General features: G+C 40.6%; 1 protein-coding gene and 1 pseudogene across 3 annotated transcripts in view; both read left to right on the top strand.

Moving 5' to 3' along the window:
- LOC138097509 (zinc finger protein 271) overlaps positions 1-18,911 on the top strand; it is a 47,918-nt gene extending 29,007 nt beyond the window's left edge. The window contains exons 1-3 of one of the 3 annotated variants that reach the window (XM_068993698.1): positions 7,499-7,548; positions 8,345-8,521; positions 15,819-18,911. In XM_068993698.1, coding sequence (XP_068849799.1) covers positions 15,848-17,815 — 1,968 coding nt within the window. In that variant the 5' untranslated portion in view covers positions 7,499-7,548; positions 8,345-8,521; positions 15,819-15,847 and the 3' untranslated portion in view covers positions 17,816-18,911. Of the gene's footprint in view, positions 1-7,498; positions 7,549-7,800; positions 7,857-8,344; positions 8,522-15,818 lie in introns of those variants that run through there. The other 2 variants (XM_068993699.1, XM_068993697.1) reach the window with 2 other exon arrangements.
- Positions 18,912-23,917: 5,006 nt separating this feature from the next.
- On the top strand, positions 23,918-26,773 carry LOC138097751 (small ribosomal subunit protein uS2B-like; annotated as a pseudogene).

Raw genomic sequence — 26,773 nt, 5'->3', positions numbered from 1 at the left:
CCTCATGCGAAGAGTTGACTCATTGGAAAAGACTCTGATGCTGGGAGAGATTGGGGGCAGGAGGAGAAGGGGATGACCCAGGATAAGATGGCTGGATGGCATCATGGACTCGATGGACGTGAGTCTGAGTGAACTCCGGGAGATGGTGATGGACAGGGAGGCCTGGCGTGCTGCGATTCATGGGGTCGCAAAGAGTCGGACACGACTGCGCGACTGAACTGAACTGAAATATGAGAATGTAGCCTTGTCAGCAAGGGGCATAAAAGTCGATTGCTTTGGACCAGAGGTGTGAATTTAAGTGTCAGCTGTTTTTGGAGTTGTCTAAGGGACCCAGTTGCAGGCCGGAAGCACCTCTGGGAGATGAAATCCTGGTCTCAAGTAGCTCTTAGTCCAAGAAACCCAAGGAAGTCCAGGGCACTTTTGGACATTCCTGCTTGCTGCAGTATAAAGTATCTACCTTGTCTGCTTAAACTGTAACAGAAAACACTAATTGAGCTTTCACTGTAGTGTCAAGCATCAGCTACCTGTTCTAAGTGTCTTCATTCATCTTTATAGCACTCTGTATTCTAGTTTTACAAAAGAAAAACAGAGAAGTTTTGTACTTTGTCTCAGTCTCAAGGCTAGTAAGTAGTCTGGATTTTGAAACCAAATGGTCTGACTCGAGTCCATACTCTTAGACCGGTACCCTGCTGAACTGCCCTTTCACATCTGCCTTCTCCACTAAACCAACTGCACTTTTGAGGACAGCCTGTGTTTTCATACATTTTTCTAACAACATTTATTGAGTTCCTACTTTGTGCGGGCACTGGGCTAGGCACTGAAAGAGGTATAAACAAGACAATGTCCTTGCATTGTGGTTGTTGAGTTGCTAAGTCGTGTCAGACTTTTGCAACTCCTGTGACCACCCCCCCGCCCCCACCCATCCCATGGACTGTAGCCCGCCAGGCTCCTCTATCCATGGGATTTCCTTCTCCAGGGGATCTTCCCAACCCAGGGATGGAACCAGCGTCTCTTGCACCTCATGCACTGGCAGACGGAGTCCTTACCACTGCTCCACATGGGAAGCCCTTACCACTGAGCCACCCGGGACTGAAATACAGTAGGGAGAGGCAGATGTTAAAAAAAAAAGAGCACGGAATTACCTGATTTAATCGTGAAAGAACTACAAGGGGGAGAGTAGAAGTGCTCTGAGAGTGGCTGGTTTAAAAAAAAAAAAATCTAACCTATAAATCTAACCTAGACTGGGGAAGTCAAGAAGGATGGCTGAGATAGGACACAAGAACGAACTCTGGGCGAGTGAAAAGGAAGGAAGGATTCCATCTGTGCCCCTGTGACTCCTCCGTCAGCGGCCAGGCACACAGGAAGCGCTCGGTTAGTGCTCGCGGAGTCCAGGGATGCAAAGGCGGGTGGATGAACCGCAAGCGGACAAACCCATGAAAAAATGGACCGGCCGACGGACGGAAGGGCGGGCGGCCAGACGGTACCGTTGAGGGGCGGCCACTTGGTAGAACCGCATGCTCTGCCTGGGGCCTAGGCAGGCCGAGGCCGCATAGCGCGGTTTAGGACGCACCCGGGGCCGGGGGGCCGCACCGCCTCACTCACCCTTCGCTCCGCGGGCGGCAGAGACTGACCCCAGGTGAAGGGCAGAATGACCTCGGGCGGCGCGCGCCGGAAGTAGGGGGCGGCACGCCCCTCTAGGCCGCCGGGAGGACTGCAGCTCTGTGGCGGGCGCGCGGCGGGGTTCAGAGAACCATTAAGGGGACCGGGGAGAAGGAGGGGTCTCTGGGTGGGACCTGGTGGGGACAGCCCCAGATCGAAAACGGTTGACTGGAGACTGAAAGAGGAAAATAGAGATAGAAATAGCGATAGAGCTTAGTGTAGCATCAAGGAGATAAAAATAGAACGGACCATCTGTAAATCTGGGGCAGAGGACCAGATCACATTCGCACACGGCGAACACGCTGTCTGCAAGGACAGTTCTCGAAGCTACAGGGCGAGAGTAGGGGAAGGGGTCTTACCCCAGCGTGGCGAGAGTGTAAAGTGCAGAACCACCCCACTGTCGACTGCAAGGGCTTGGGGATCCGGGACTCAGCAGTAGAAGGTCACTAATTTTCTCAAAGACTGCGGTACTCAAGCTGAGCCTTGCCGCAGACGGAGTAAAATGGAGATTTAGGAGTTCAGTGTTTCCTACCACGTAGGGAGCTTCAGGAGCGAGAGCACAGCGGTGGGGAGCTCAGGACCCGCTGGGGAATTAGCCCGGCATCTTGGTTGGCTGGATCCTAGGCTAAGGGATGGGTTGGGATCGGGTTTGGAGAGTTTCAAATGCCCTGCTAAGGAATCAGGAATGCATTTAGTTAGCGGTGCAAGCCATTTACGTGTGACATGGCCAGAATTGTAATTCTGGGGCAGTATCTGACAGTGCTTTGTAGACAGGATTAAAGGACAAAAGAGATGAAAGAGGACAGGCGGTTAAAAATGTAAACGTAGCAAGATTTGTGAGTATCTGAAAATATGACTAAAGATAGGGAAGAGACATTACCAAGGGAGATCTTGTGGGAAAAGAAACAAGGAATTATAAAATACTAGTATCTGAGGGAATGAAGGGGTAGAGCTGGTAGAGAAGAGGAGCTTCTCAGGGAAGCTGGGCCCAGCTAGTTCAAACATCATGAAAGCCAGGAGAGCTCTCAGGAGAGGGAACAAGTGACCAGGAGATGCTACAGAGAGCTGGAGAAGATGCTAAGATGATGCTAGAATTAAGGCAAAGGACAGAAGAGCCAAAGAGATGTTACCTATGGAATGTCCTTGCCTGGGGTTAAGAAGTATATGGTAAGGCCCTGAGAATAGATAATAATTCCTTTCGAGAAATGTGATAATGCAGGAAGGAAATAGGAAACTCGTTGATCGAGGCAACAGGATTTTAAGGAGTTTGTTTTCTAAGGAGATTAGAGACCTAATTATATTTGTAGAATAAAGAGTGAGTGGGGAGAAAAATTGAAGATAGAAGAATAGAGGAATAGTTGATGGGGAGAGAATAAGACTGGATAGGTCTCAGGAAGTAAGATGAAACACTATAACAAAAGATGGTACGTTTAGTCTATGTTGTCATGCTCTGAATGTAGACCAACCAAGTAGTAGCAGTAGGTGATGCTCATTTTAGAAGTAAATAAGTGCACTGTTTACTGAATTGTCACAAACTGAACACACCTGTGTTACTAGCACTCAGATGAAGAAACAATATTATCCATCCTCAGAAGTGCCTACTGCAGTCTCATTAAGCCACTACCCTCTTCTGGCCCTAAAAGATAGAAACTACCCTAGAGGAGGGCATGGCAACCCACTCCAGTATTCTTCCCTGGAGAATCCCCATGGACAGAGGAGCCTGGCAGGCTACAGTCCATGGGGTTGCAAAGAGTTAGACACGACTGAGCAATAGCATAGCACACATACACTAAACCCTTAACATGATAGGTTAGTCTTGCCTATTTTTGTACTTTATGTAAATGGAACTCGATATGCACTCTCTTAATTCAGCCTTCATTCAACACTGTGTATGAAATTCATATTGCTTTCTGTAGATGTACACTGTACATTCTCATTTCTAGTAAGAATATATTGTGTGATTATGCCAGTACTCAGACATTCTATTATTGGTGAACATTATTGAGAGTGAAGTATTTAACTCTCTAAATACATTATTTTTGGATGTTAAGCTAACCTTGTATTGCTAAGATAAATTCCACTTGATCATGATGTATAATTTTTAATATATTGATGGATTTAATTTACTCGTATTTGATTGAGAATATTTGTGTCCATATTATTAGAGATATTCATCTGTAGTTTTCTTTTCCTGTGATATCTTTGTCTCACTTTGGTATCAGAGTAATTAATGGCCCCTTTTATTTTCTGGGAGAGATTGTGAAGGATTAATATTTACTTCCCTGATAGCTCAGTTGGTAAAGAATCCACCTGCAATGCAGGAGACCCCAGTTCAATTCCTGGGTCGGGAAGATCTGCTGGACAGGGGATAGGCTACCCACTCTGGTATTCTTGGGTTTCCTTTATGGCTCAGCTGGTAAAGAACCCACCTGCAATGCAGGAGACCCTGGTTCAATCCTTGGGTTGGGGATATCCCCTGGAGAAGGGAAAGACTACCCACTCCAGTATTCTGCCCTGGAGAATTGGGTGGACTGTATAGTCCATGGGGTCCCAAAGACTCGGATGCGACTTTCAATATTCTTAAACTGTTTGATAGATTTCACTTGTATCTAGGCCTGTGCTTTTCCTTGTTAGAAAAATTTTTATTATGAGCTCAATTTCTTTACTTTTCATATATTTATTGTTTTTATTTCTTTTTCAGTTTTAGTAATTTATATAATTCTAAGTAGTTTGTCCATTTCACTTATGTTGTATAATGTGTTTGCATAAAGTTGTTTATAATAATCCCTGGTTTGGTTTTGTTGCTAAGTCGTGTCTGACTCTTGCAACACCATGGACTGTAGCCCACCAGGCTCCTCTGTCCATGGGATTTTCCACGCAAGAATACTGGAGTAGATTGCCATTTCCTTCTCCAGCAGATCTTCCCAACCCAGGAATCAAACCCAGGTCTCCTGCATTGCAGGCAGATTCTTTACCGACTGAACTATGAGTGAAATTTTTATAGGGTTAGTAGTGATGTCCCCTCTTCTTGGCTTTTGTTAATCTCTCTTTTTTCTTTAGTTGATCTAGTAAAGGCCAGCTATATACTAACAAAAATACCAATTTTTGTTGGTATTTTCAAAGAAAAAAATTTTGGTATTTTGGGGGGGGCTGGGTAGCAACCTGCGCCGGGTCTTAGTTGTGGCACACAAGCTCTTTGAGTACTGACTCCTTTACGATTTATCTCTTTCCTCTGAGATTTTTACTGTAATCAGCAAGGGAAAATCATCCGTCTATACTTTACACCTTTTGCTTGATAATATCCTCAGTTAACTACCCAAGCTCATCACTTACAAGTTTTATTTTCTGTCCAACAGTAGAATATGATTCAGTCAAGCTCCTGCTACTTTATAAACAGTATCACCTTTTTCTCCAGCTTCCAGTAATGTTTTCTTCATTTCTGAGATGTCACTAGAAGTTTTTGTTTGTTTGTTTGTTTGTTTGTTTTTGGCCACACCACATGGCTTGTGAGATCGTAGTTCCCAGACCAGGGATTGAACCCCAGGCCCCAACTATGAAAGTGCCAAGTCCTAACGGATGGACCACCAGAGAATTTGCCCCCACCAGAAGTATTTTTAATGCTCGTTATTTCTAGCAAAATTCTGTTCATGACAATATATGTATTCTCTAAGATGACAGAGGATTCTGCTTCTGAGCTTTTCGTTTCCTCTGAGCGCTTGCCAGAGTCACTGTTAATGTCCATATTTCTACCAACAATCTCTATAGGGAGAGAACGCCAAGGACTGGGACTTGCCTGGCCGTCTCCTGGTTGACTCTGCACTTACTGCAGGGAGCATGGCTTCCATTCCTGATCAGGGGACTAAAGTCCTGAATGCTGCATGGCACGGCCAAGGAATGCCAGCAACCACCTGAAGTTAGGAGACGGGGGTGGAACCAGTCCTTCCCTAGAGCCTTCAGAGGATCATGGCCCTTGCTAACACCTTTGATTTTGAGTTTTAAGCTCCAGACTGTGACAGAGAAAATTTTTGTGGGGTTAAGCCGCTCAGTTTGTGGTACTAGAAATGGGGTCCTGAACAAATACCTAAAAATGTAGATGTGGCTTTCAAACTGGGAAATGACCAGAAGCTGGAGTCCTGAGATTGATGATACCAAGTCTAGAATGCCTTGAAGAGATTGTGTCCATACAAAGACCTGTACGCAAATGTTCATGGCACCTTTATTCCTAATGGTGAAAAAAACTATAGATAACCCAAATGCCTATCAACTGGTGAATGGATAAACAAACTGTGTACATCCAATGGAATATCATTCAGCAACAAAAAGGAGGAGTGGGCTGCTGATACAGCAATATAGCTAAATCTCAAAATAATAATGCTTAGTGAAAGAAGTTTGAGTGCAAAAAGGAGTGCATTCTGTTTGAGTCCACGTAAATAACTCTAGAAAATGCTAACTATAATAACAGAAAGCAGAATAGTGGTTGGGGGCTGTGGCAACAAAGGGAGAGATTACCAAGGGAAGGAGGAAACTTTTGGGAATATGTTCATAATTTTCATTATGGTGATGGTTGTATACATAGGACAAAACTCACCAAATTGTATACTTTAAATATTTGCTGATTATTGCATGCCTGTTATACCTCACTGTGGTTTTTTTTTTTTAAAAAGCATCTGCACTCCCTACTTGGAAGTGCTGGACCCAAACAAGGAGTCCTTACATTTGTTCTTACATAATGTTCCTTACATTTCATCAGGGTCTCATTTACATCACTGCTGCTGCTGCTAAGTCGCTGCAGTCCCATAGACGGCCTCCTACCAGGCTCCTCTGTCCCTGGGATTCTCCAGGCAAGAACACTGGAGTGGGTTGCCATCATTCACATCCCTAAGATTTCATAAATTGGAACAGGTTCTAGGGGTGAAAGACAAAGTCCTCTTCCTCTACCTCAAGCATCACTTCAGCCAACCACCATTTTCCCAAACCTATACCTTTTCTTCTGACATCTTAACTCACATATCTCACCGGTCTCAATACTTGTATTATTTCCTATTTCTATATCCCCCCCTCCTCCCGCCCTCATCTTACTTCCCAAGATATTTCCAAGGACACAGCAATATCCTTTCCTACCCTGATGCCCTCTCCCGCCCCGTCAGGTCCTTCTCACTCTGATCCTTCAGCCACAACGAGGAGTGTATTGGCAAGCAAACAGTTTAGAAAGAGACACTCATGGCCTTTCTTAACAGCAAAGTAGATGCAACTCCAGCTTTCTAGCAAGTCAGGGATGAATTCCTGAGCACTGTCTATTTTTAAGGCAGCAGTTCTCAAAGTGTGGCCCCAGGATCACCTGAGAACCTGCGCCCCCACGGCAGACCTGAGTCGGAAGCTGGGGTGGGGCCCAGCAATCACTTTTAATAGAGGCATGTCAGTGTTCTGGGGCGGAGGGAAACCTGAGAGACAGGAAGAAAGATTGGAAGCTCACCTTGCGTATCTGATTGACAGATTTGGGAACTGGAGACAGGCTGTGGGGTTGGGGGAGAGCGGGGAGGGGCGGGGGGAGACATTAACAAAGGAGAAAGATAATTAAGGAAGAGCTCATTATGTAGTCAGAAAATCTACCCTGCCCCAGAGAGCTCTCTCGAAAGATGATTTCCGACATTTACGCCAGGAACTGGCAGACAGGGCCCTAGCTGAGGACATCGGCGGATGTTCAGGGGTTAAATCTCGGCAACTCCCCGCCCCCACCCCACCCCACCTCGCCGCTCCCGCCTCGCGCGTGCGCGCGTGCGAGGCCTCGGGCCATAGAGGTAAGCAAGCCTCCCAGATTCCTAGAGCGGACGACGCGATGGCGGGTTTACCGGGTGGGAGGCTTGACGGCGACCTGGAGAACACATCAAGGTATGGGCGATGTCGGCTCACGGATGGCAGAGGAACTCGGACGGTCTGGGCTGCCCAGCGGCCTCGCAGCGCCGCCAGGGTACCGTGTACGGTTCCTTGAGTCTATAGGGAGTCGAGGCTGCCTCCGTGGCCCCCAGGCGCGGCTCCTGGGCCCTGGGAGCAAGCTGGTCGGTGCTTGGCCTGGTGTGCTTTGGGTACCCGGCCAGTCGTTGACCGGGCTTGGGTTCTACTGAATGAGCATTAGAAACTTTGGAAGCAAGTGGAATCCAGAAGCTTGGATCTAGCCGCACGAATCAGCCGACGGAGGTGTGAGTGTGATGTCTCAGTAGTGTCATTTGGGTGTAGGAAGGGCAGCGAATAACAGAGAGCTAACCGCTAGGACAGAATTCTGAAATTCCCTCCCCTGCCTTATGTTTCCCATTATATCCTTAGTTTGGCAGCATTAACCCCCGAATTATTTTTTAAAACCTCTGGACTTGGAATGGAGATTACATGTCCAAGACGGGTGGTATACACTGTTGATACACTGTGTGTAAAATAGATAACTAATAAAAAATTAGGTGTGATGAGAACATAGCTCAGCAAACTCTTCTAAATGCTCTGTGGTAACCTATATGGAAAGGAAGTCCAAAAGGGACTTCCCTAACTAATCCTGTCTGCTGGATGATGAGGGAGGAAGCATAGTAAATTTGAAAGAAAAGCACTTGAAAGTTAAATGAGCTTTTACTTTCTCCTTAACGTCTTTTATATCCAGAGGATGTTTTTGCTGGTCTAGTCTCAGAAATTATATCTTCAGTCTCTGCAGTGATTCCCTTCCAAGTCCAATGGTGCCCAGTTGCCTCCAGGCCCCAGACTTCTCTGTGAACAAGAAAAGCTCACTGAGGAAATGGTAATTCTTCAGTTGCTCCCTGAGGTGTCATGTCCAGTTGCAGTCTATGGAGACTCAGTTCAGAGTCTTAAGAACACCTGTCAGGTGAGAAGCAGTGTGTATCTTTTTAATGGTTGGGGAGGGGGTGGTTTGGGGTTACCTTACTATGTTAGTATCTTCCGGTGCTGTTGGTATTTCTCATTGCCAATACCCTTCCCTGTATTAGGCAGTACCATCTCTTTTTTCACAAAAGAAAAAACATTCTTTTGTGTTCCAAGCTCCTGGCTTTATTTTTCATTCTTGCAACCGAATTCTCCTGGCATTCCTTCCTCTCCTCCATTTTTCCCATTATAATCACCTCTCCACCAAGCTGTCAGTATTCTGTATTTCCCCGGGGATTACTACCTGTGAACTAATCAAAGAAGCCTTTGCCCTCAAGGAGTTTATATTCTAGTTGCAGGGAAAGGAAATATGTAAATATACAGTGTAGTATCCGTTGTGGCTCAGCTGGTAAAGAATTCACCTGCAATGCGGGAGACCTGGGTTTGTTCCCTGCGTTGGGGAGATCCCCTAGAGAAGGGAAAGGCTACCCACTCCAGTATTCTGGCCTGGAGAGTTCCATGAACCATATAGTCCATGGGGTCGAAAAGAGTTGGACACGACTTAGCGACTTTCACTTTTACTTAACTTTCACAGTATAGTATCAGATACTGATAATGGTTATGGAGAATGTATCGGAATTCTGGCAGGAAACAGATAGCTCATTCAAACTGGATAATTCAGATTTCATGAAGAGGCTGGGCAGGATTATAGAAATCAACAAGGGATGGAGAAGAGTCTACACAAAGTCTAAGCTGATAGAACTATCTTCTGTCACCCAATCCACATCGCCCTTATCTTCTGCCAGCATCTCAGTGGCACAGAGTTCTTTATCTAGTCAAATAACATAAGCCTTTCCTAGATGATCTTTCAGGTTACTTTGGTGTACCATTGACAGGGCCTATTAGACATGAGAGAACTAATGGGCATCCCCATGAAGTCCTCTGAGTTCCAGTAGCAGCAACCATTTCCCTACTGGTAATTGGTATCAGTCATTCTGGCCAGCAGAGTGACCCATCTCTGCCTGCTGGTTTGGCAGTTTGAGGAGCCCAAAATACAGACGCAGGAAATAGTCTCAACTTCAAATTTAATAAAATTATGACTTTGTCCCACGGTAGAAGTATTTTTCCTTTGAAAATCAGAATCCTAAGCCCACCAAGCCCCAGATTGTAGGGATAGGAAGCAAAACTAATGTAAGTGAATTATAAGGTATAGAGTAAGAGACATTATTACTTTCTCTTCTGCCCTTGGCTCCTATATCCATGTGTTATGGCCATGGGGAATGTATAGCGCTGTTTATCATCCTCTAGTTTATTGCATATATTGCATCCCATATGACAGAACTGCAAACTTATCAAGGTGTTGTTGCCCAGCTGGTACCATAACTGAACCTTCATTTAATCATTCCACCATTATCATCATCCACTTAAATCTGGATGGTGGGACATATGATAAGGCCCATGAGTTATATGTGTATGAGCTCACTGCTGAACTTCCTTCTCTGTAAATTGACTCCTTTGGCGGTAATACTATATAGAATACTGTGATAAGAAATACAGCATTCTCTTAAGTCAATGTAAATTTTTATCTGGACTGTGTATATAGTCCTTTGAAAACAAATGGTTGCCCTCTCCATAATAAAAGGGTATATTGACTATGTCCCCAAGTGGCTACCTAGTTTCTGTCTAGAGAATGGTACCTTATTAGGGCCTTAGCAGTTGGCCTCTTGGGCACATAGAAATTATTCTAGGCATATCAATCTTCATAAGTGGAGGTCCATATTGGTGAGCCCTTATGTAGCCTCCATCTGTGCTGCCGTGACCACTTTGTGCATGAATCCATTGGGCAAACACTGCACTGGTGAAAAGGCTGATTGACATCATAATATGGATCGCTGTGTCCATCTGATTGAGAGGCTTCTCCACAGAAAATGCCCTTTGGTAGGATTCACATGGGCCACTAACTTATTAGTGGTTCGTGCTTTGGTTCATCCTCATAATATTCTTCCAGAATCTTTATTTCTCATCTTGTTCTGTCTTATACTTCCCAGGTACCTAAGTAATCAGATGGGCTTCCCTGGTGGTTCATCAGTAAAGAATCTACCTTCCAATGTAGGAGATGTGGGTTTGATCCCTGTGTCGGGAAGATCCCCTAGAGAAGGAAATGGCAACCCACTCCAGTATTCTTGCTTGGGAAATTCCATGGACAGAGGAACCTGGCAGGCTACAGTCCATGGGGTCACAAAGAGTTGGACACAACTTAGCGACTAAATTACAACGAGTAAGCGGATAACCCATTAGTTACTACCTGCGAGTCGTCAATACATGTATCTTAGGCTGTGTTGCCTAAGTAGGCATGGAAAGTAGACAACCAGGTATATACCTGAAATTCTGCCCACTGGAAGGATTTGCCTTTTCCAGCGTGTTTGAGGCAACCCCTGAGTAGAGGTATAAGCTGGTGCCCATACACTGGGCAGACCCATCTGTGCATTTTCCTCTTCTGTTAACTGGTAATAGGGAACTCCCATGGGACCATGAGTATAGGTTGAGGGGGTGTGGTAGTGGAGAAATAGGAACAGGAATGGGAATCTGAGTCACTTGCACATGGAATTTACTTGTCTTTCAGATTTGCTTTTATAATGGAATACTGGTTTATATGTTCAGTTCTATGAATTGATGGATCAAATAACAACTAGTACACAGTGGTCACTTTATAATAGTTATTTGGTACCCTGTGGTCAAGCATTAAGTCTCTAATAGTGCTCAAGAGCAAGCCAAGATCTGCTTTTCACTTAGAAAATTGTTGGTAGAAGGGAGTATGGCCTTATTCCACTATGGTTCTTTTTTTTAATATTTATTTTTATTTATTTGGCTGTGCCAGGTCTTAGTTGTAACATGTGGGATCTTTAGTTGTGGCATGCCAGCTCTTAGTTGCAGCATGTGGGATCTAGTTCCCTGACCAGGGATCGAACCCAGACTCCCTGTATTGGGAGCATGGAGTCTTAGTCACTAGACCACCAGGGAAGTCCCTTCACTGTGGTTCTCTTACAGAGGCTTTCAAGAGTCTCCATACAGCAACCATGACTGCTCCTGACACTTCCAGTACCGTTGGTTATCCTGGTTAATGAGGTCATGTGACAGGACAGCTTGCATTGCAACATGGTCCTTACTGTAGAACTTTTTTTTATTCTACTGTTAGTTACTCAGTCATGTCTGACTCTGTGACCCCATGCACTGTAACCCGCCAGGCTTCTCTCTCCATGGACTCCAGGCAGGAGTACTGAGTCTCTCTCAAAAGTAGCAACCTTAACAAATTACTTAGATTGGTTATTTCAGCTCATTTACTATGGTATCTGTTCCCTAGAAAATGCAGGCCCACCAAGCATTATGCCTCTCTGAGGTGGTAAGAATTGGTTAGAGGTATAACCAAAGTGAGAGAATAAGCCATGTGACAGAGAAGGGTCTTCCAGGAAGAGGGAATAGCAAAAGTCAGAGCCCCATAAATATAGCAGGAACAGAGCAAGCCTGGGGTAGACAGGTGATAGGGGTGGTGTAGAATGAAATGAGGGCAGAGAGAAAAAAAGGGACCAGATCATAAGTTATTTCCAGTGAAATGGGAAACCAGTGGAACTCTTTGCACAAGATAACATGTAAAGATCACTAACCATTATATGGAGAATAGGAGAAAAGTAAGTTAGCATAAAGAAAGTAAATGATTTAAGAGAATAATCAACTATGTCAAATAAATCAAGAATAAGACTGAAAATTGACCATTGGATTTCTTAAGATAGAGCATATTAGGGGCTTTAATAAGTATGGTTTTGGTGGAGTTACAGAGATAAAAGCCTGATTGCAGTGAGTTTAAAAAGGACTAGACTTGATGTTGCTTAGAATATAGCACTATGTGAACTATACATACCTGAGCGAAGTGTGAAGTGGCTTAACCACTTTGGAAAAATCTAGTTGAAGACCCAACAGTTCTGACCCTAAATTTATATAACCAAGAGAAACACTTGTATATGTATACCAAGATAGATGCACTAGCATATTCATATCAGCATTGTTTGAAATAGCAAAATGTTCTTATCCATTGAAGAAGAATGGATAGATCACTTGTGGTATATGTCACATTATAGTGGTGAACATGAATGCACTGTGGGTGAATCTTCCAAACATGATGTTGAGCATAAAAACAGTCATAGAATATATGTGGTATGATTCCATAAATGTATAAAGTTCAAAAACATGCCGTCTTTGCTGCTAGGGATGCCATACCAAAACCATAGAGTGGGTGGCATAAACAACACAAATGTATTTTCTCAGTTGTATGTATTAATTTTGGTCATCTATGCTTTACTTTGCTTCTAGAAGTCTTACAGCTTTAGGTTTTATATTTAGGTTTATATTACATTTCTAGTTAATTTTTAAAATAATTTTATTTATTTATTTTTGGCTGTGCTGGGTTTTTGTTGCTGCACAGCCTTTTCTCTAGTTAGAGTGAGTGGGAGCTACTCTCTAGTTACGTTGCATTGGCTTCTCATTCCCATGGCTTCTCTTGTTGCGGAGCATGGGCTGTAGGCATACGGGTTTCAGTAGTTGTGGTGCACAGGCTTAGTTGCTCTGAGGCATGTGGGATCTTCCTGGATCAGGGATTGAACCTGTGTCTCCTGCATTGGCAGGCAGATTCTTTACCACTGAGCCACCAGGGAAGCCCCTCTAGTTAATTTTTGTGTATAATATAAGGAGGGGCTTCCCTGGTGGCTCAATAGGTAAAGAACAGAGTCAGAGTTAATTTTTGTTATTATGATATCCACTTGTAACACTTGTTTTTGAAAAGAAACTACTTTTTCACCATTGAATTATCTTGGCAACTTTGTTAAATGTCATTTGTACATACATATTTAGATCTGTTTATAGACTCTGTTCTATTCAGTTAATGGATATGTCTATCCTTGCCAGTATCTCACTGCCTCAATTACTATAGCTTTGTAATAAAGCTTGAAATCAAGTAGTATAAGCTGTCCAGTTTTGTTCTTTTTCAAAATTGTTTAGACCTTTCTCTGACTTTCTACACAGAGTTTAGAATCAGTTTGTCAGTTTCTAGAAAAAGGCCTGCTAAGAATTTGATTGAGGTTGCATTGAATCCACAGATCACTTTGGGAAGAATTTATCTTCTTAATATAAAATCTTCCTGTCTGTAGATGATGGTATATATTTCTAAGTCTTTAATTTCTCTTAGGAGTGTTTTGTAGTTTTCATTATGCAGATATTGCACATACCTTGTTGAATTTGCTTCTAAGTATTTCATTTTTTAGTGCAACTGAGAAAATCTTTTTAATTATAGGTTCTAGTTGTTCATTGCTAGTATACAGAAATGCAGTCAGGTTTTGTGTATTGCAATAAAACCCATTACAAGTTCTAGTAACTTTTTAAAGACACTTTAGGATTTTCTGTATATGTGATTGCATAATCTGTAATACAATTTGACTTCTTTTTGTATATCTCATTTATTTTTCATGTTTTATTGCACTGTCTATGAATAGTGAATAGAAGTTATACAGTATTGAATAAAGTGGTAACATGTTCTTGTTTTCTTCCCTTCTTCCCAGGAGAAAACCATGTAATGTTTAACCATTAAGTATGACGTTAGCTATTAGTTTTCCTTTGCCTTTTATTAAAGTAGTTAATTTACATATAACATAGCTGATGTTAGGATTTAAATGTACCATCTTATTTTTTTGTTTTTATTTTATCCCATCTTTTGTTTCTTTTTTGTTTTTCTTTTTTCTCTTCATGTGCCTGTTATTTACGTTACCAGGTTTTTTTGTTTTTCCGTTTTTTCTCTATCAGCTTATTGTTTATACATCCTTGTATTGTTACTTACCTGTCACCTTATAGCTTTCACCTCATAGGCTTTCTCAAATGTGATTCTGTGAGAAGATTAAGAGAAAATGCTCTAAAGCATTCACTGTAACATATTAATGTTTCTCCTATACATCTATTGATGTACTAGCTCTCTACCATCTTTGGGAGAATTAAGAAAACAGTCACTCATAATATTTTCTTGTGGAACTGTGTTTGAAAAAGGCTGCCTTAGAAATCACAATATATGTATTTAATTTATTACAGTTTATCTTAGTTTACTATTTCTAGGATAATCCAAAGACCTTGTAATATTTTGGTTCCATTTACCTTCCTCCTCTCATGCTATTTTTTCCATATATTTTAATTCTACATATATATTGTAAACTCCATGAGACATCATGCCCATTTAGATTTACCCCAATACCTCACTTTTTCTAGTACCTTTTGCCTGAAGGAAATGGCAACCCACTCCAGTATTCTTGCCTGGAGAATCCCATGGACGGAGGAGCCTGGTAGGTTACAGTCCATGGGGTCGCAAAGAGTTGGACACGACTGAATGACTTCACTTTCACTTGCCTGTGGCAAAGAGGATAAACCTCCACTTGGAGGCTTGGGATTTTGGATTTTAGCCCTTGAAATTAACCTCTGTCATGTTTTTAGCTCTACAGACCATTTGCAGTCTGACAGTGATGTACCTTTTATAGTAAACACCTCTTAAGAATGAGCTGATAGTCTCAAGAATTTCGGTGGAGCTCTCATGTTGTCTACCATTACAGACATCTGGTATTGTTGAGCATAGGAATAACTTCCTAAAAAAAGCAACTCAAAAGAGATTTCTGATCCTACTCCCTAAACTTTTTCTGGTTTACACACCTTAGTAAGGAAGTTTGGTCATTGAATATAGCTATTCTCAAAAGGATCATGTTTTCTTGGTCACTTTCTTCTAATAATCAAGACAAAAGAGGTAGAGGACTACATAGACCTATTTTTGAAAATTCAGGCTTCTTTCCTGGGCTTGCTTCTTTCTTCCCCCTGGACAGCACATGACCAGCCTGGTTGGTATACACTCACAGTGACGGCTGCCACTGCCTCCTCCTCTTTTTCCCTTTTACCTCCTTCCAACTCCCTCACTGAAGTTTTCATTCATACTGCCTACTTTACATATATCAGTAAGTTGCTTATGTATTAGCTCCAAATAGTCAAACTTTGCTAATTACTGTAATTAGATTTCAGTATTCACAGATCTCTTCTTGTGACAAACATACAGAACATATCTGAGAAGCCACTTTAATAAACAGTTATTCATTATTTATTAATTTTCAGTGTTTTGGAGTACTCCTATACTGTGACATTTCATAGGAAAATACTAATCTTTTTCACCTTAAAATTTCTTACAGTATGGAGAACATGTTCCATCTATATTTTGTTTATTGTTTTAGATGGTGTGACTAAGGCCAGTGTTGGAGAGATGGCTTCCAAGGAGGAAATTACAGCAAAAATTGAACCATTGACTGAAGAGTCTGGCAACCCTAGAAACGATGTTCTCCAGGATTCTGAATGCAAAGAAGTCTCTGGACTTGGGGATAAATTCAATGAAAAGGATCAGAACCTCTTTAAAAGAAGACAGCACAACTGTGATGAATGTGGGCAAAGCTTTGCTTGTAGTACAGGCCTTATTAGGCATCGAAGAACCCACTGGGAGAAACCCTATGGATGTGATCAGTGTGGAAAGGCCTTTAATGTGAGCTCAGCCCTGGTTCTGCATCAGAGAATTCATACTGGAGAGAAACCCTATCCTTGTAATTGGTGCATTAAAAGTTTCAGTCGGAGCTCAGACCTTATTAAACATCAAAGAGTCCACACTGGTGAAAAACCTTACAAATGTGATGAATGTGGGAAAGCCTTCAGTCAGAGCTCTGATCTTATTATACATCAGAGAATCCATACAGGAGAAAAACCCTATCAATGTAGTCATTGTAGTAAAAGTTTTAGCCAGCGCTCAGACCTGGTTAAACATCAGAGAATCCATACTGGAGAGAAGCCTTATACATGTAACCAGTGTAACAAACATTTTAGTCAGAGTTCTGATGTTATAAAACATCAAAGAATCCACACTGGTGAGAAACCATATAAATGCGATGTGTGTGGAAAAGCCTTCAGTCAGAGCTCAGATCTTATTCTACATCAGAGAATCCACACTGGAGAGAAACCATATCCATGTAATCAGTGTAACAAAAGTTTCAGTCAGAACTCAGACCTTATTAAACATCGAAGGATCCACACTGGAGAGAAACCCTATAAATGTAATGAATGTGGAAAAGCTTTTAATCAGAGCTCAGTTCTTATTCTGCATCAGAGAATTCACACTGGAGAGAAACCCTATCCATGTAATCAGTGTAGCAAAACCTTCAGTAGACTTTCAGATCTTATTAATCATCAACGAATTCACACTGGAGAGAAGCCTTACCCATGTAACCAGTGCAGTAAAATGTTTAGTCGAAGATCGGACCTTATTAAACATTACAGAATTCATACAGGTGAGAAACCCTATGAGTGTGATGAGTGTGGGAAAACCTTTAGTCAAAGCTCAAACCTTATTCTGCATCAGAGAATCCACACTGGAGAGAAACCCTATCCATGTAGTGATTGTACTAAAAGTTTTAGTCGTCGTTCAGACCTTGTGAAACATCAAAGAATACACACTGGAGAGAAACCGTACACATGTAATCAGTGCAATAAAAGTTTTAGTCAAAGCTCAGACCTCACTAAACATCAGAGAGTACACTCTGGAGAAAAACCCTATCATTGTGATTGTTGTGAGAAAGCTTTCAGTCAGAGTTCTGACCTTATTCTTCATCAGAGAATTCACACTGGAGAAAAACCATATCCATGCACACAGTGCAGCAAAAGTTTCAGTCAGAACTCAGACCTTATCAAGCACCAGAGGATCCACACTGGGGAAAAACCATATAAATGTAATGAGTGTGGGAAGGCTTTCAGTCAGTGTTCAGCTCTTGTCCTACATCAGAGGATCCATACTGGGGAGAAACCATACCCATGTGATCAATGTGGCAAAGGCTTTAGTCGGCACTCAGATCTCATTAACCATCAAAGAGTCCACACGAGTGAAAATCCATATAAATGTGATGTGTGTAGAAAAGCCTTCAGCACATGCACTGATCTTACTGAACACCAGAGAATCCACATGAGAGAGAAACCACACAGGTGCGTTCAGTGCAGTAGTTTTAGCCAGCTCGCTGATCTTAATCATCATGAGAAAATTCATGCTGGGGAAGATGCTTTGAATGTGGGAAAACCTTTAGTGTATACCCCAACTTTATTCAGTACTAGAGATGCTCTGCCAGAAAAAAATCTTAGGAATGCTATTGATTATGAAAAAGGTTTTAATCAATGTTCAGCTCTCATGCTACATTAAAAAAACACACACACTAGAGAAAAAACAGTAATTCAATTTTTGTAATGAAAAGTTTAACTCAGAGCTCAGACATTACTAAAAAATTCTGAGAACAAATCCTGTGGGTAGAGGGAAAATCTTTAATGTGAAAAAAATTTACTGAATGTCAGCAACAATGGAAAAAAATTTCTGTCTGCTGTAATGTAAGAAAAGCTCTAGTCTTTGAATCAAATACAATCCACAAGAGGAAAGTTTTTATCATTATAAGAAATGTCTCACAGTGATAATGCAGAATGTTACCAGATATTGTAAAAATCAGTGTGGTGGCATGTGTAATCAGAGCTCAAAAAGAAATGTATTAATTAGTGTTATAATCTCACACCTTTAGTGAGCCCAGATCACCAGTGGCAGAGAAGTTATTTTAGAGAATGTAGGGAAAACTTAAACCCTTCCCTTATCTGTCATTCACTCTGCTAATTGGCATACCACTTATCTCCTGACAGCTGGAGAGTTCTACTTTATGCTAATTCTAGCTATTAAATTCCCTGCGTGTGAACATGCTATGCTATTCTGATATTGAACTTAACTACAAAACTCTAGTGCCCCATTTTCTGAAAGATTTTTTTTTTTCGTGGCTAAGTTTTGTTCTTCCTAGTGAGCACAAGTTTTCAAGTTTCTGTGATGTTCACAGCAAACATGAATTTGTTTTCCTCTTAATTCAGCCCATCCATAAACTATAGAGGTTTGAAATTATTTCAACACTATCATTTAATGGCAGCTTCTGAATATATGAAATAATTGTTTTAAATTCCATATGTTAAAGTATGAAGATTACTACTGTGTTTATCCTGTCATCTATAGATTGAGCAAAATGTTGGCTAAAGTAATAACCTTCATGACTAATTCATATAGCATATTCTGTCTGCAAGTAAAAAGATCTGTTGATCTTTTTTTAATGGCAACATTCATCAGACTTTGTTTTGTTTGTTGATTTCTGACATACATACTGATAATAGGCTATGTATACTTGATATTTTCAACTGAAAAATAGTTTTTTAAAAGTAAGAAAACCTGTCTTTCTGGTATTAACCATTTGTTAAAATTCTGCTACTGTTATTTACTTTGACTATCCCCCATAATTATCCAATTAATATTTTAATACACATTGTTAAATTATTATGTGCAAGACATTTTTTTTTTTTTTAGGTTTTCTAGTATACACAAAGAATACACTGTCCCCAGAAGTCATGAATTGTATGGTGATAAAGGCTGACATATGTAGAAAACATGGCTCAATAGAATCATTAAGGTAGACAAGACGCTTATAAGAGCTCACAGGAGGGAGGGTTCAATTGTGATTGGAAAAAAAGGAAAAGCTTTGTGGAGTTCCCAAGATTTGAGTTTTGAAGGATGGGAGTAGAGGCATATGGGCTGGGAGGGAATAGTCAAGAAAGGCACAGAAGTGAGAAAATACAAAAAAAATGATGTAGAGTATGGTGCTTAGTCACTAATTCAATAAATATTCAGTGTCAGACACTGCAGTGAGTGCTACTGAAGAAAGAATGATGCCCTTGTGCTTAAGTGTTTAAGAAAATAATGACTGAAACATGTCCTTAAAAGAGTAAGAATAAAGTGGAAATTAAAATGAAGCAGGAGAAAAGACGGTTAAGTGTGATGCTAAATAAGCAGACACTTCAACTTTCTGGAGTTTGGTGTCATCTGTAAAACAAAAGTGGGTATGGTTGGAATAGATTTCATATTTCTGCATATTGCTCTCAAGGTAGTGGAAAGCTATTAAGATCTATGAAGCAGGGAATGGCATGATCGTCATCTTGCTTTCAGAAAAGTCTAAAAAGGAAGAGCAAAAAGGAAAACCATTTTGGAAGTCTAGAAATACAACCACGAGGTCCAGAAGTAGAGGAGCTAAATGGCACAGACATGATGATAGGTTGAGAATGAGTAGGGGTGAAGTGAGAACTGAGTAGGAGGGGAAAAGCATATAATCGATTATCATCTGTTTGGGGGGAGTTTTAAAAGTTAAGAAAAATACAATGATAAAATTTATATCTGAAGGTTAGCTATTTTTCCTGAGGATAAACACTAAGAACCAGCTGCTTACTACACATTTACTATCTAGTGTTCTACAGGTAAACTTAAAATTCATAAACTTGACACACATGATATCGTCCTCCTAAATTCCTTACTAAACACCTTGCCATCCAGATAAAATAACTGGTAGCCAACCTACATCCCTCATTCTCCCCCAGTTTTCTAAATCTACTTGCTCACTAGGTCATTTCTGAGTTACAAAAATAATACTACTTGTAAAAATTTAAACAATAGTGAAGTATATAAAGTAAAAAAGGAAGGAAAACAGAGTTAGGCCTGCTATTTTATGCCAGTTGATTCCCCTGGCATTTGCTGATTCTCAAACTGGCGAGACAAAAGGCCAAGAAATCTAACCAGAGGACCCTGGAAGATTCAGATATCTACTATCACAGTCTGAATCACCAATTGAATCATCAGAAATAGGAAATCTGAATATAACTATAGCTAGTAAGGAAACTCCCGACATAGAGAAGCCTAGAATCAGATGGTTCCACTGTTGAATTCTACCAAACATTTAAAGAAGAAACACCAATCCATCTCAAACTCCTTAAAAAAACAGGAGGGAATGTTTTCAAGCTCATTTTATGAGGTCAGAATCAACCTGATATCAAAGCCAGACAAAGATACTACAAGAAAACTACAGATCAATATCTCCTATAAATATTGATGCAAAAACCCTCAACAGAATATTACCAAACAGAATTCAATAGCACATTAACAGGGTTATACACCAAGACCAAGTGGAATTTATTTCTGACATGCAAGGATGGTTCAACATATGAAAATCAACCAATGTAATGCATCATATTACGAGAGTAAAGAGTAAAAACCACATGATCATCTCAATGCAAAAAAAAATTTCTTTGACAAAATTTAACACCTTTTCATGACAACCCACACACTCAACAATCTCGGAATAATACCTGGATAATAATAAAGGCCATACATATAAAACTCATAGTCAACATGTACTCAGTGGTGAAACCCTGAAAACGTTTCCTCTGAGAGGAGTAAGAATGCCTGCTTTTGCCATGTTAATATAGCACTGGAACTCCTAGCCACAGCAACTAGCAAGAAAAATAAAGGAGGGATTAAAATGATATCTCTCTGTAGATAACATGATCTTATATACAGAAAATCCTTAAAGTCTCACGCACACAACTTGTTAGAACTCAAATCAATTTAGCACAGTTGTAGGGTACAAAATCAACATACAAAAATCAGTTGTGTTTTTATACACTAACAATAAACAACCTGAAAAAAAGTAATTCCATTTACAGTGGCATCAAAAAGAATAAAATACTTAAGAATACACTTAACCAAGGAAACAAAAGACATGCTAAAATCTACAAAACATATGAAAGAAAGTAGACACCAATAAATAAAGAGCCATCCCATGGTATTAAGTACATTAAAAAATTAACCAAGGAAACAAAAAACTTATACACTAAAAGCTACAAAATGTTCTGAAAGAAATTAGACACCAACAAATGAAGACACTCCATAGTGTTAAATACATTAAGTAATAGAGAGTAGTAAATACTACCCAAAGAAATCTACAGATTCAGTGAAATCCCTATCAAAACCCTAACAACATTTTTTTCAGACCCAGAAAAATCCATCCTAAAGCTCACATGGAATATCAAGGAGCCCTCAATAGCCAAAACAACCTTGAGGAAGAACAAAGTTGGAAGTCCCACACTTCTGATTTTGAAACTTAACTACAGTAATAGAAACAGTGTCGTACTGGCATAAAGACAAATGCATAGACCAATGGAATAGTATAGAGAGCCCAGAGATAAACCCTCCCATAAATACTCAAATGATTTTCAACAAGGGTGTCAAGACCATTCAATGTGTAAAAAGACAGTTTTCTTGATACACGACATTGGGAAAACTGCATATTGACAAGCAAAAGAATGAATTTGGACCCTTGCCTTACACCATGTACAAAAATTAACTCAAAATGGATTAAAGACCTAAACATAAGAGCTAAAACTACAAAACTCTTAGAAGAAAACATGAAGGAAATTGGATTTGTCAGTGATTTCTTGGATATGACAACATAAGAGGAAACGAATTAAGTGGATTTCATCAAAATCTAAAACTTATGCATAAAAGGATACTATTATAAGAATGAAAAAGGAAATCCATAGGATTTGAGAAAATATTTGCAGATCATATACAGATGGATTAAAAAAATTTTTTTTATTTTTAATAGAAGGATAATTGCTTTACAGTATTGCATTCATTTCTACCAAACATCAACATGAAACAACCACTGATTTACAGATAAGGGATTAATATTCAGAATATGTAAAGAACCCCTACAACTCAACAATAATTAACCAGATTTTTTAATTGATCAAGTGGCTTGAATAGACATTTCTCCAAAGATGTTATAAAAATGGTCAAAAAGCACATAAAAAGATACTCAATATCACTAATCATTAGGGAAATGCAGACCAAAACCTCAGTGAGATATTCTATACCTATTAGGATAGCCATTAAGAAAGGAAGGAAGGAGGGATAGAAGGAAGTAAGGAAATAATATTGTTGGTGAGAAACTGGAACTCTTGCACAACGCTGATGGGAATGTAAAATGGTGTAGCCACTGTAGGCAGCAGTATCGTGGGTCCTCAGAAAATTAAACACTGAACTACAATGTGATCCAGTAATTCCACTTCTGGGTATAGACACAGAATGGTTGAAAGAAGGGACTCAAATATTTGTACACTGATCACAGCAGCATTACTGACAATAGCCAAAAGCTGAAAACAATCTGAATGTCCATGGACAGACATTGAATAAACACAATGTGGTATATAAATACAGTAGAATATTACTCAGCTTTACAGAGAAAGGAAATTTTGATAGACACTATGTCATAGAGGAACACTGAAGACATCATGCTAAGTGAAATAAGCCAGACACGGACAGATATTTTATGATCCCACTTACATGGTGTACCCAGCAGATTGGATACACTGAAATGGAAGTTAGTGAGAGATACATAAGTAGAAAACACCAAGGCTGAAACATGGAAGAAAAAAAAGTTATAGGAGATACAGAAGAGAGCATAGGAATCATACCTGCTATGGTAAAAAGGCCTTGTTGTTCAGTTGCTAACTGCAGCACGCCAGGCTTCCCTGTCCTTCAGTATCTCCTGGGGTTTGCTCAAACTCATGTTCATTGAGCTGGTGATGCCATCCAGCCATCTCATCCTCTGTCAACCCCCTCTCCTCCTGCCATCAATCGTTCCCAGCATCAAGGTTTTTTCCAATGGGACACAACTTAGCTACTAAGCTGTGGGGTCACAAAGAGTGAGACATGACTGAGCGACTGAACTGAGCTAGCTACTAAGTCATCAAAAAGTCCTAACACACAAAATTTGAATCTCAATGAAATAAGAGATGATGGCACAAAGGCTGTATTTAAAGACTGGTCAAGAATTTTCCAATGCTCATGAATAATCAAGTCATACATTAAAGGAGCACCGCAGACACCAAAAACTGCAAAGAAAGTATAGCTGGGGATATCATCATACCTAACAGTACCAAAGAAAAGAGAAAATCTTAAGAAGGGGGGAAGTTGTTATATTCAAGGAAGCAACGACTAGACTGAGGCTTAACTTCTCAACATAAAGCCGGAAGATAGTGAGATATCTTGGAAGTGTAATTTTCAAAAGTAAAGACGATGTAAAGATATTTCCAGACAAATAAAAAGGAGAGAATTCGTTGCTCACAGACTCAAAAAATACTAAAAGAAGCTCTTCAGGCACAAGAGAAGAACACTTAAGGAAAAATGAAGAGCCATGGAAAGTATAAATCTGAAGGTAAATCTAAACAAATATTGACTATAAGAAAAGGTAAGAATGCCTAAAGTCAGGATCTAAGTACATTCTCAGGAAAATGGTAGAAGTACTAATTTATATTAGGTTCCAATAAATAAGGATGCGTGTTGTGATCTCTAGAGTAAAAGAGGAATATAACTAAGAATTTAACAAAAAGTAAAATGGAGTAATAAAAACTATTGATTAATCCCACAGAAGGCAGCAAGAGAAAAAGAATATAGATAGAAAACAAATAGGAGCATGATATGTAAGCCCAAATACACCAGTAATGGGACCTTCCTAACCCAGGGATTGAACCCATGTCTCTTACATCTCTTGTATTGGCAATTGGTTTCTTTACCTCTAGCACCACCTGGGAAGCCCATGTTACATGCAAGTGGACACAAGACAGACATTCTTGACTAGAATTTTTTTTAATCATATTACTTGAGATACAACTATCAAGGGGATTCCAAGGGGCTCAGTGGGTAAAGAACCTACCTATCAATGCAGGAGATATACGCTGCAGGGTTTAATCCCTGGGTTGGGAAGATCCCCTGGAGGAGGGCATGGCATCCCACTGCAGTATTCTTGCCTGGGAAATCCCATAGACAGAGGAGCCTGGAGGGCAATAGTTCATGGGGTTGCAAAGAGTTAGACACAACTGGAGTAACTTAGCACACACACAAGCACAACTATCAAAATCCAGGAAATTTGAAATATTGATACAAGTACGGAAAAAGATACTTCATTCAAACATTAACCAAAAGAAGGTGCTAATAGCTATACCAGTATTAGACAAGAAGTAGACTGTAAAGCAAATGTCTTACTAGAGATAAAATGAACAGAGGCCTCTGTGAGAGGCTGGTGGGCATCCCTAGGATCAGTAACCACTGTAAGTCTCCACTCCCAGAAGACTGTTGATGAGTCAGTTTACCAAGAAAATAGAAATATACTAAATGTGTATACACCTAACAATTCTGCTTCACAGTATATAAAGCTAAAATTGACAAAACTAAAATGCGAAAGGTAAATCTACAATTTTAGTAGGAGACTTACACAAATCTCTTAGTAAAAGAGAACAACCAGGAAAAATGTCCAAGAATATAGTATATTTGGACAATATGATTAATAAAATCACCTAATGGACATATAGATAACAGTGCAACCAGTAATGGCAGGAAACTTGATTCTTTTTAGGTGCACCGAGAACATTTTCCAAAACTGAGCATATGCTGGTTTGTGAAGCAAGCCTCAACAAATTTTGTCAGATTGAAATCATTTAGAGTCGGGCTATGCAACAGAATTTTCTGTGTTCCATCTGTATTGTTCAATACAATAGACACCAGAATCAATACAGTAGTCACTAGCCACATGTGGCTACTGAGCACTTAAATTATGTGACTAATGAACTGTATTATATTTATTTTAGTTAATTTATACAGTTACATCTGGTTAGTGACTACTTATTAGCATAGACTTAGCATATGTTTTCATAAAACAATAAAACTAGCTAGAAATCAACAGCATAAACATTTTTAAAATTCCCAAATCTTTGAAAATTAAGAAAAACAATTCAAATTACCCATGGGTAAAAGAAACAAACACAATGGAAATTAGAATGTATTTTTATCTGGATTAAGTGAAATACAACTTTATCCACAGAAATAAAGTAAGATACAACTAAAGTCCTGATTAAAGAAATGTATAGCATTCAGTGCATGTTTTAGGGGGAGAGGGAAAGGCTAAAATTTAGTGGTTTGAATCTCCATCACCAGAAGTTAGAAAAAGAATATCAAGTAAATCTAAAGAAAGTAGCTATTGCTGTTTAGTCACTCTTTGTGACCCCATAGATTGTAGCCCACCTGGCTCCTCTGTCCATGGGATTTCCCAGGCAAGAATACTGGAGCAGGTTGCCGTTTCCTTCTCCAGGGGATCTTCCCAACCCAGGGTTGAACCTGCATCTCCGGCTTTGCAGGTGAATTCTTTACCACTGAGCCACCTGGGAAGCCCCAAAGGAAAGTAGAGATTCATATGGGTTGTTCTGGTTTCTCATCATAATTTAAAGAAAAATACTCACAATATCCAGAGCCCTTTATGTCCTGCAAAAGAAAGAAGAAGAGGTCCTCAAATTCCTTACATAGGGAATTCCCTGGTGGCGCAGTGGCTAAGATACCATGCTCCCAATGCTGGGGGCCTGGGTTCAAACCCTAGTCAGGGGACTAGATCCCACATGCCACAACTAAAGATCCTGCATGCCACCGCAACAAAGATCTGGTGCAGCCAAATAAAAATTAAACTATTTTAAAAAGAAAAATCCTTACATAAGGAACCCATTTAGGAGGCACTTAGGTTGACTTCCAAATGGAACAGTGAATCTACAGAAGGAAAAAGTGATGGTGTCTACCTCGTAAATCTGAAGAGAATCTGGGAGAAAGTTCTGGCAGCTTGTGCCATGCCGTTGATCCCACTGAAAACTCGGCTAATGTCAGTGTCCTGTCCTCCAGATGTACTGGCCACCAAGCTGTGCTGAAGTTTGCTGCTGCCCCAAGGCCATTCCTGTTGCTGACTGTGTCAGTCCTGGAGATTTCACTCACCAGATCCAGGCAGTCTTCTGGGAGTGGGGACTTCCGGTGGTTGCTGATCCTAGGGCCACACACTAGCCTCTCACAGAGGCCTCTTACGTTAACCTGCCTACCACTGCTCTGTGTAACTCAGACTCAACTCTGCGCTCTGTGGGCATTGCCATTTCCTCCAACAACAAGGGAGCTCACTCAGTGGGTTTGTGACGGGTGCTGGCCTAGGAAGTTGTACACATGCATGGCACCATCTCTCATGAACACCCACAGGAGGTCACACCTGATCTCAGCATCCACACAGACCCAGAAGAGATTGAAGAGGAGGAGCAGGCTCCTGCTGAAAAGGCTGTGACCAAAGAGGCAGCTCTAGCTGCTGAGTTTACTGCTGCTCAACCTGAGATCCCAGACTGGTCTGCAGCGTACAGTTGCCCTGGGTGCCTACTCAGCAATCCCTCCTGA

Source organism: Capricornis sumatraensis, chromosome 21, assembly GCF_032405125.1.
Source record: "Capricornis sumatraensis isolate serow.1 chromosome 21, serow.2, whole genome shotgun sequence".
NCBI classification, from domain to species: Eukaryota; Metazoa; Chordata; class Mammalia; order Artiodactyla; family Bovidae; genus Capricornis; species Capricornis sumatraensis.
This window is presented reverse-complemented; position numbering and strand designations above follow the sequence as displayed.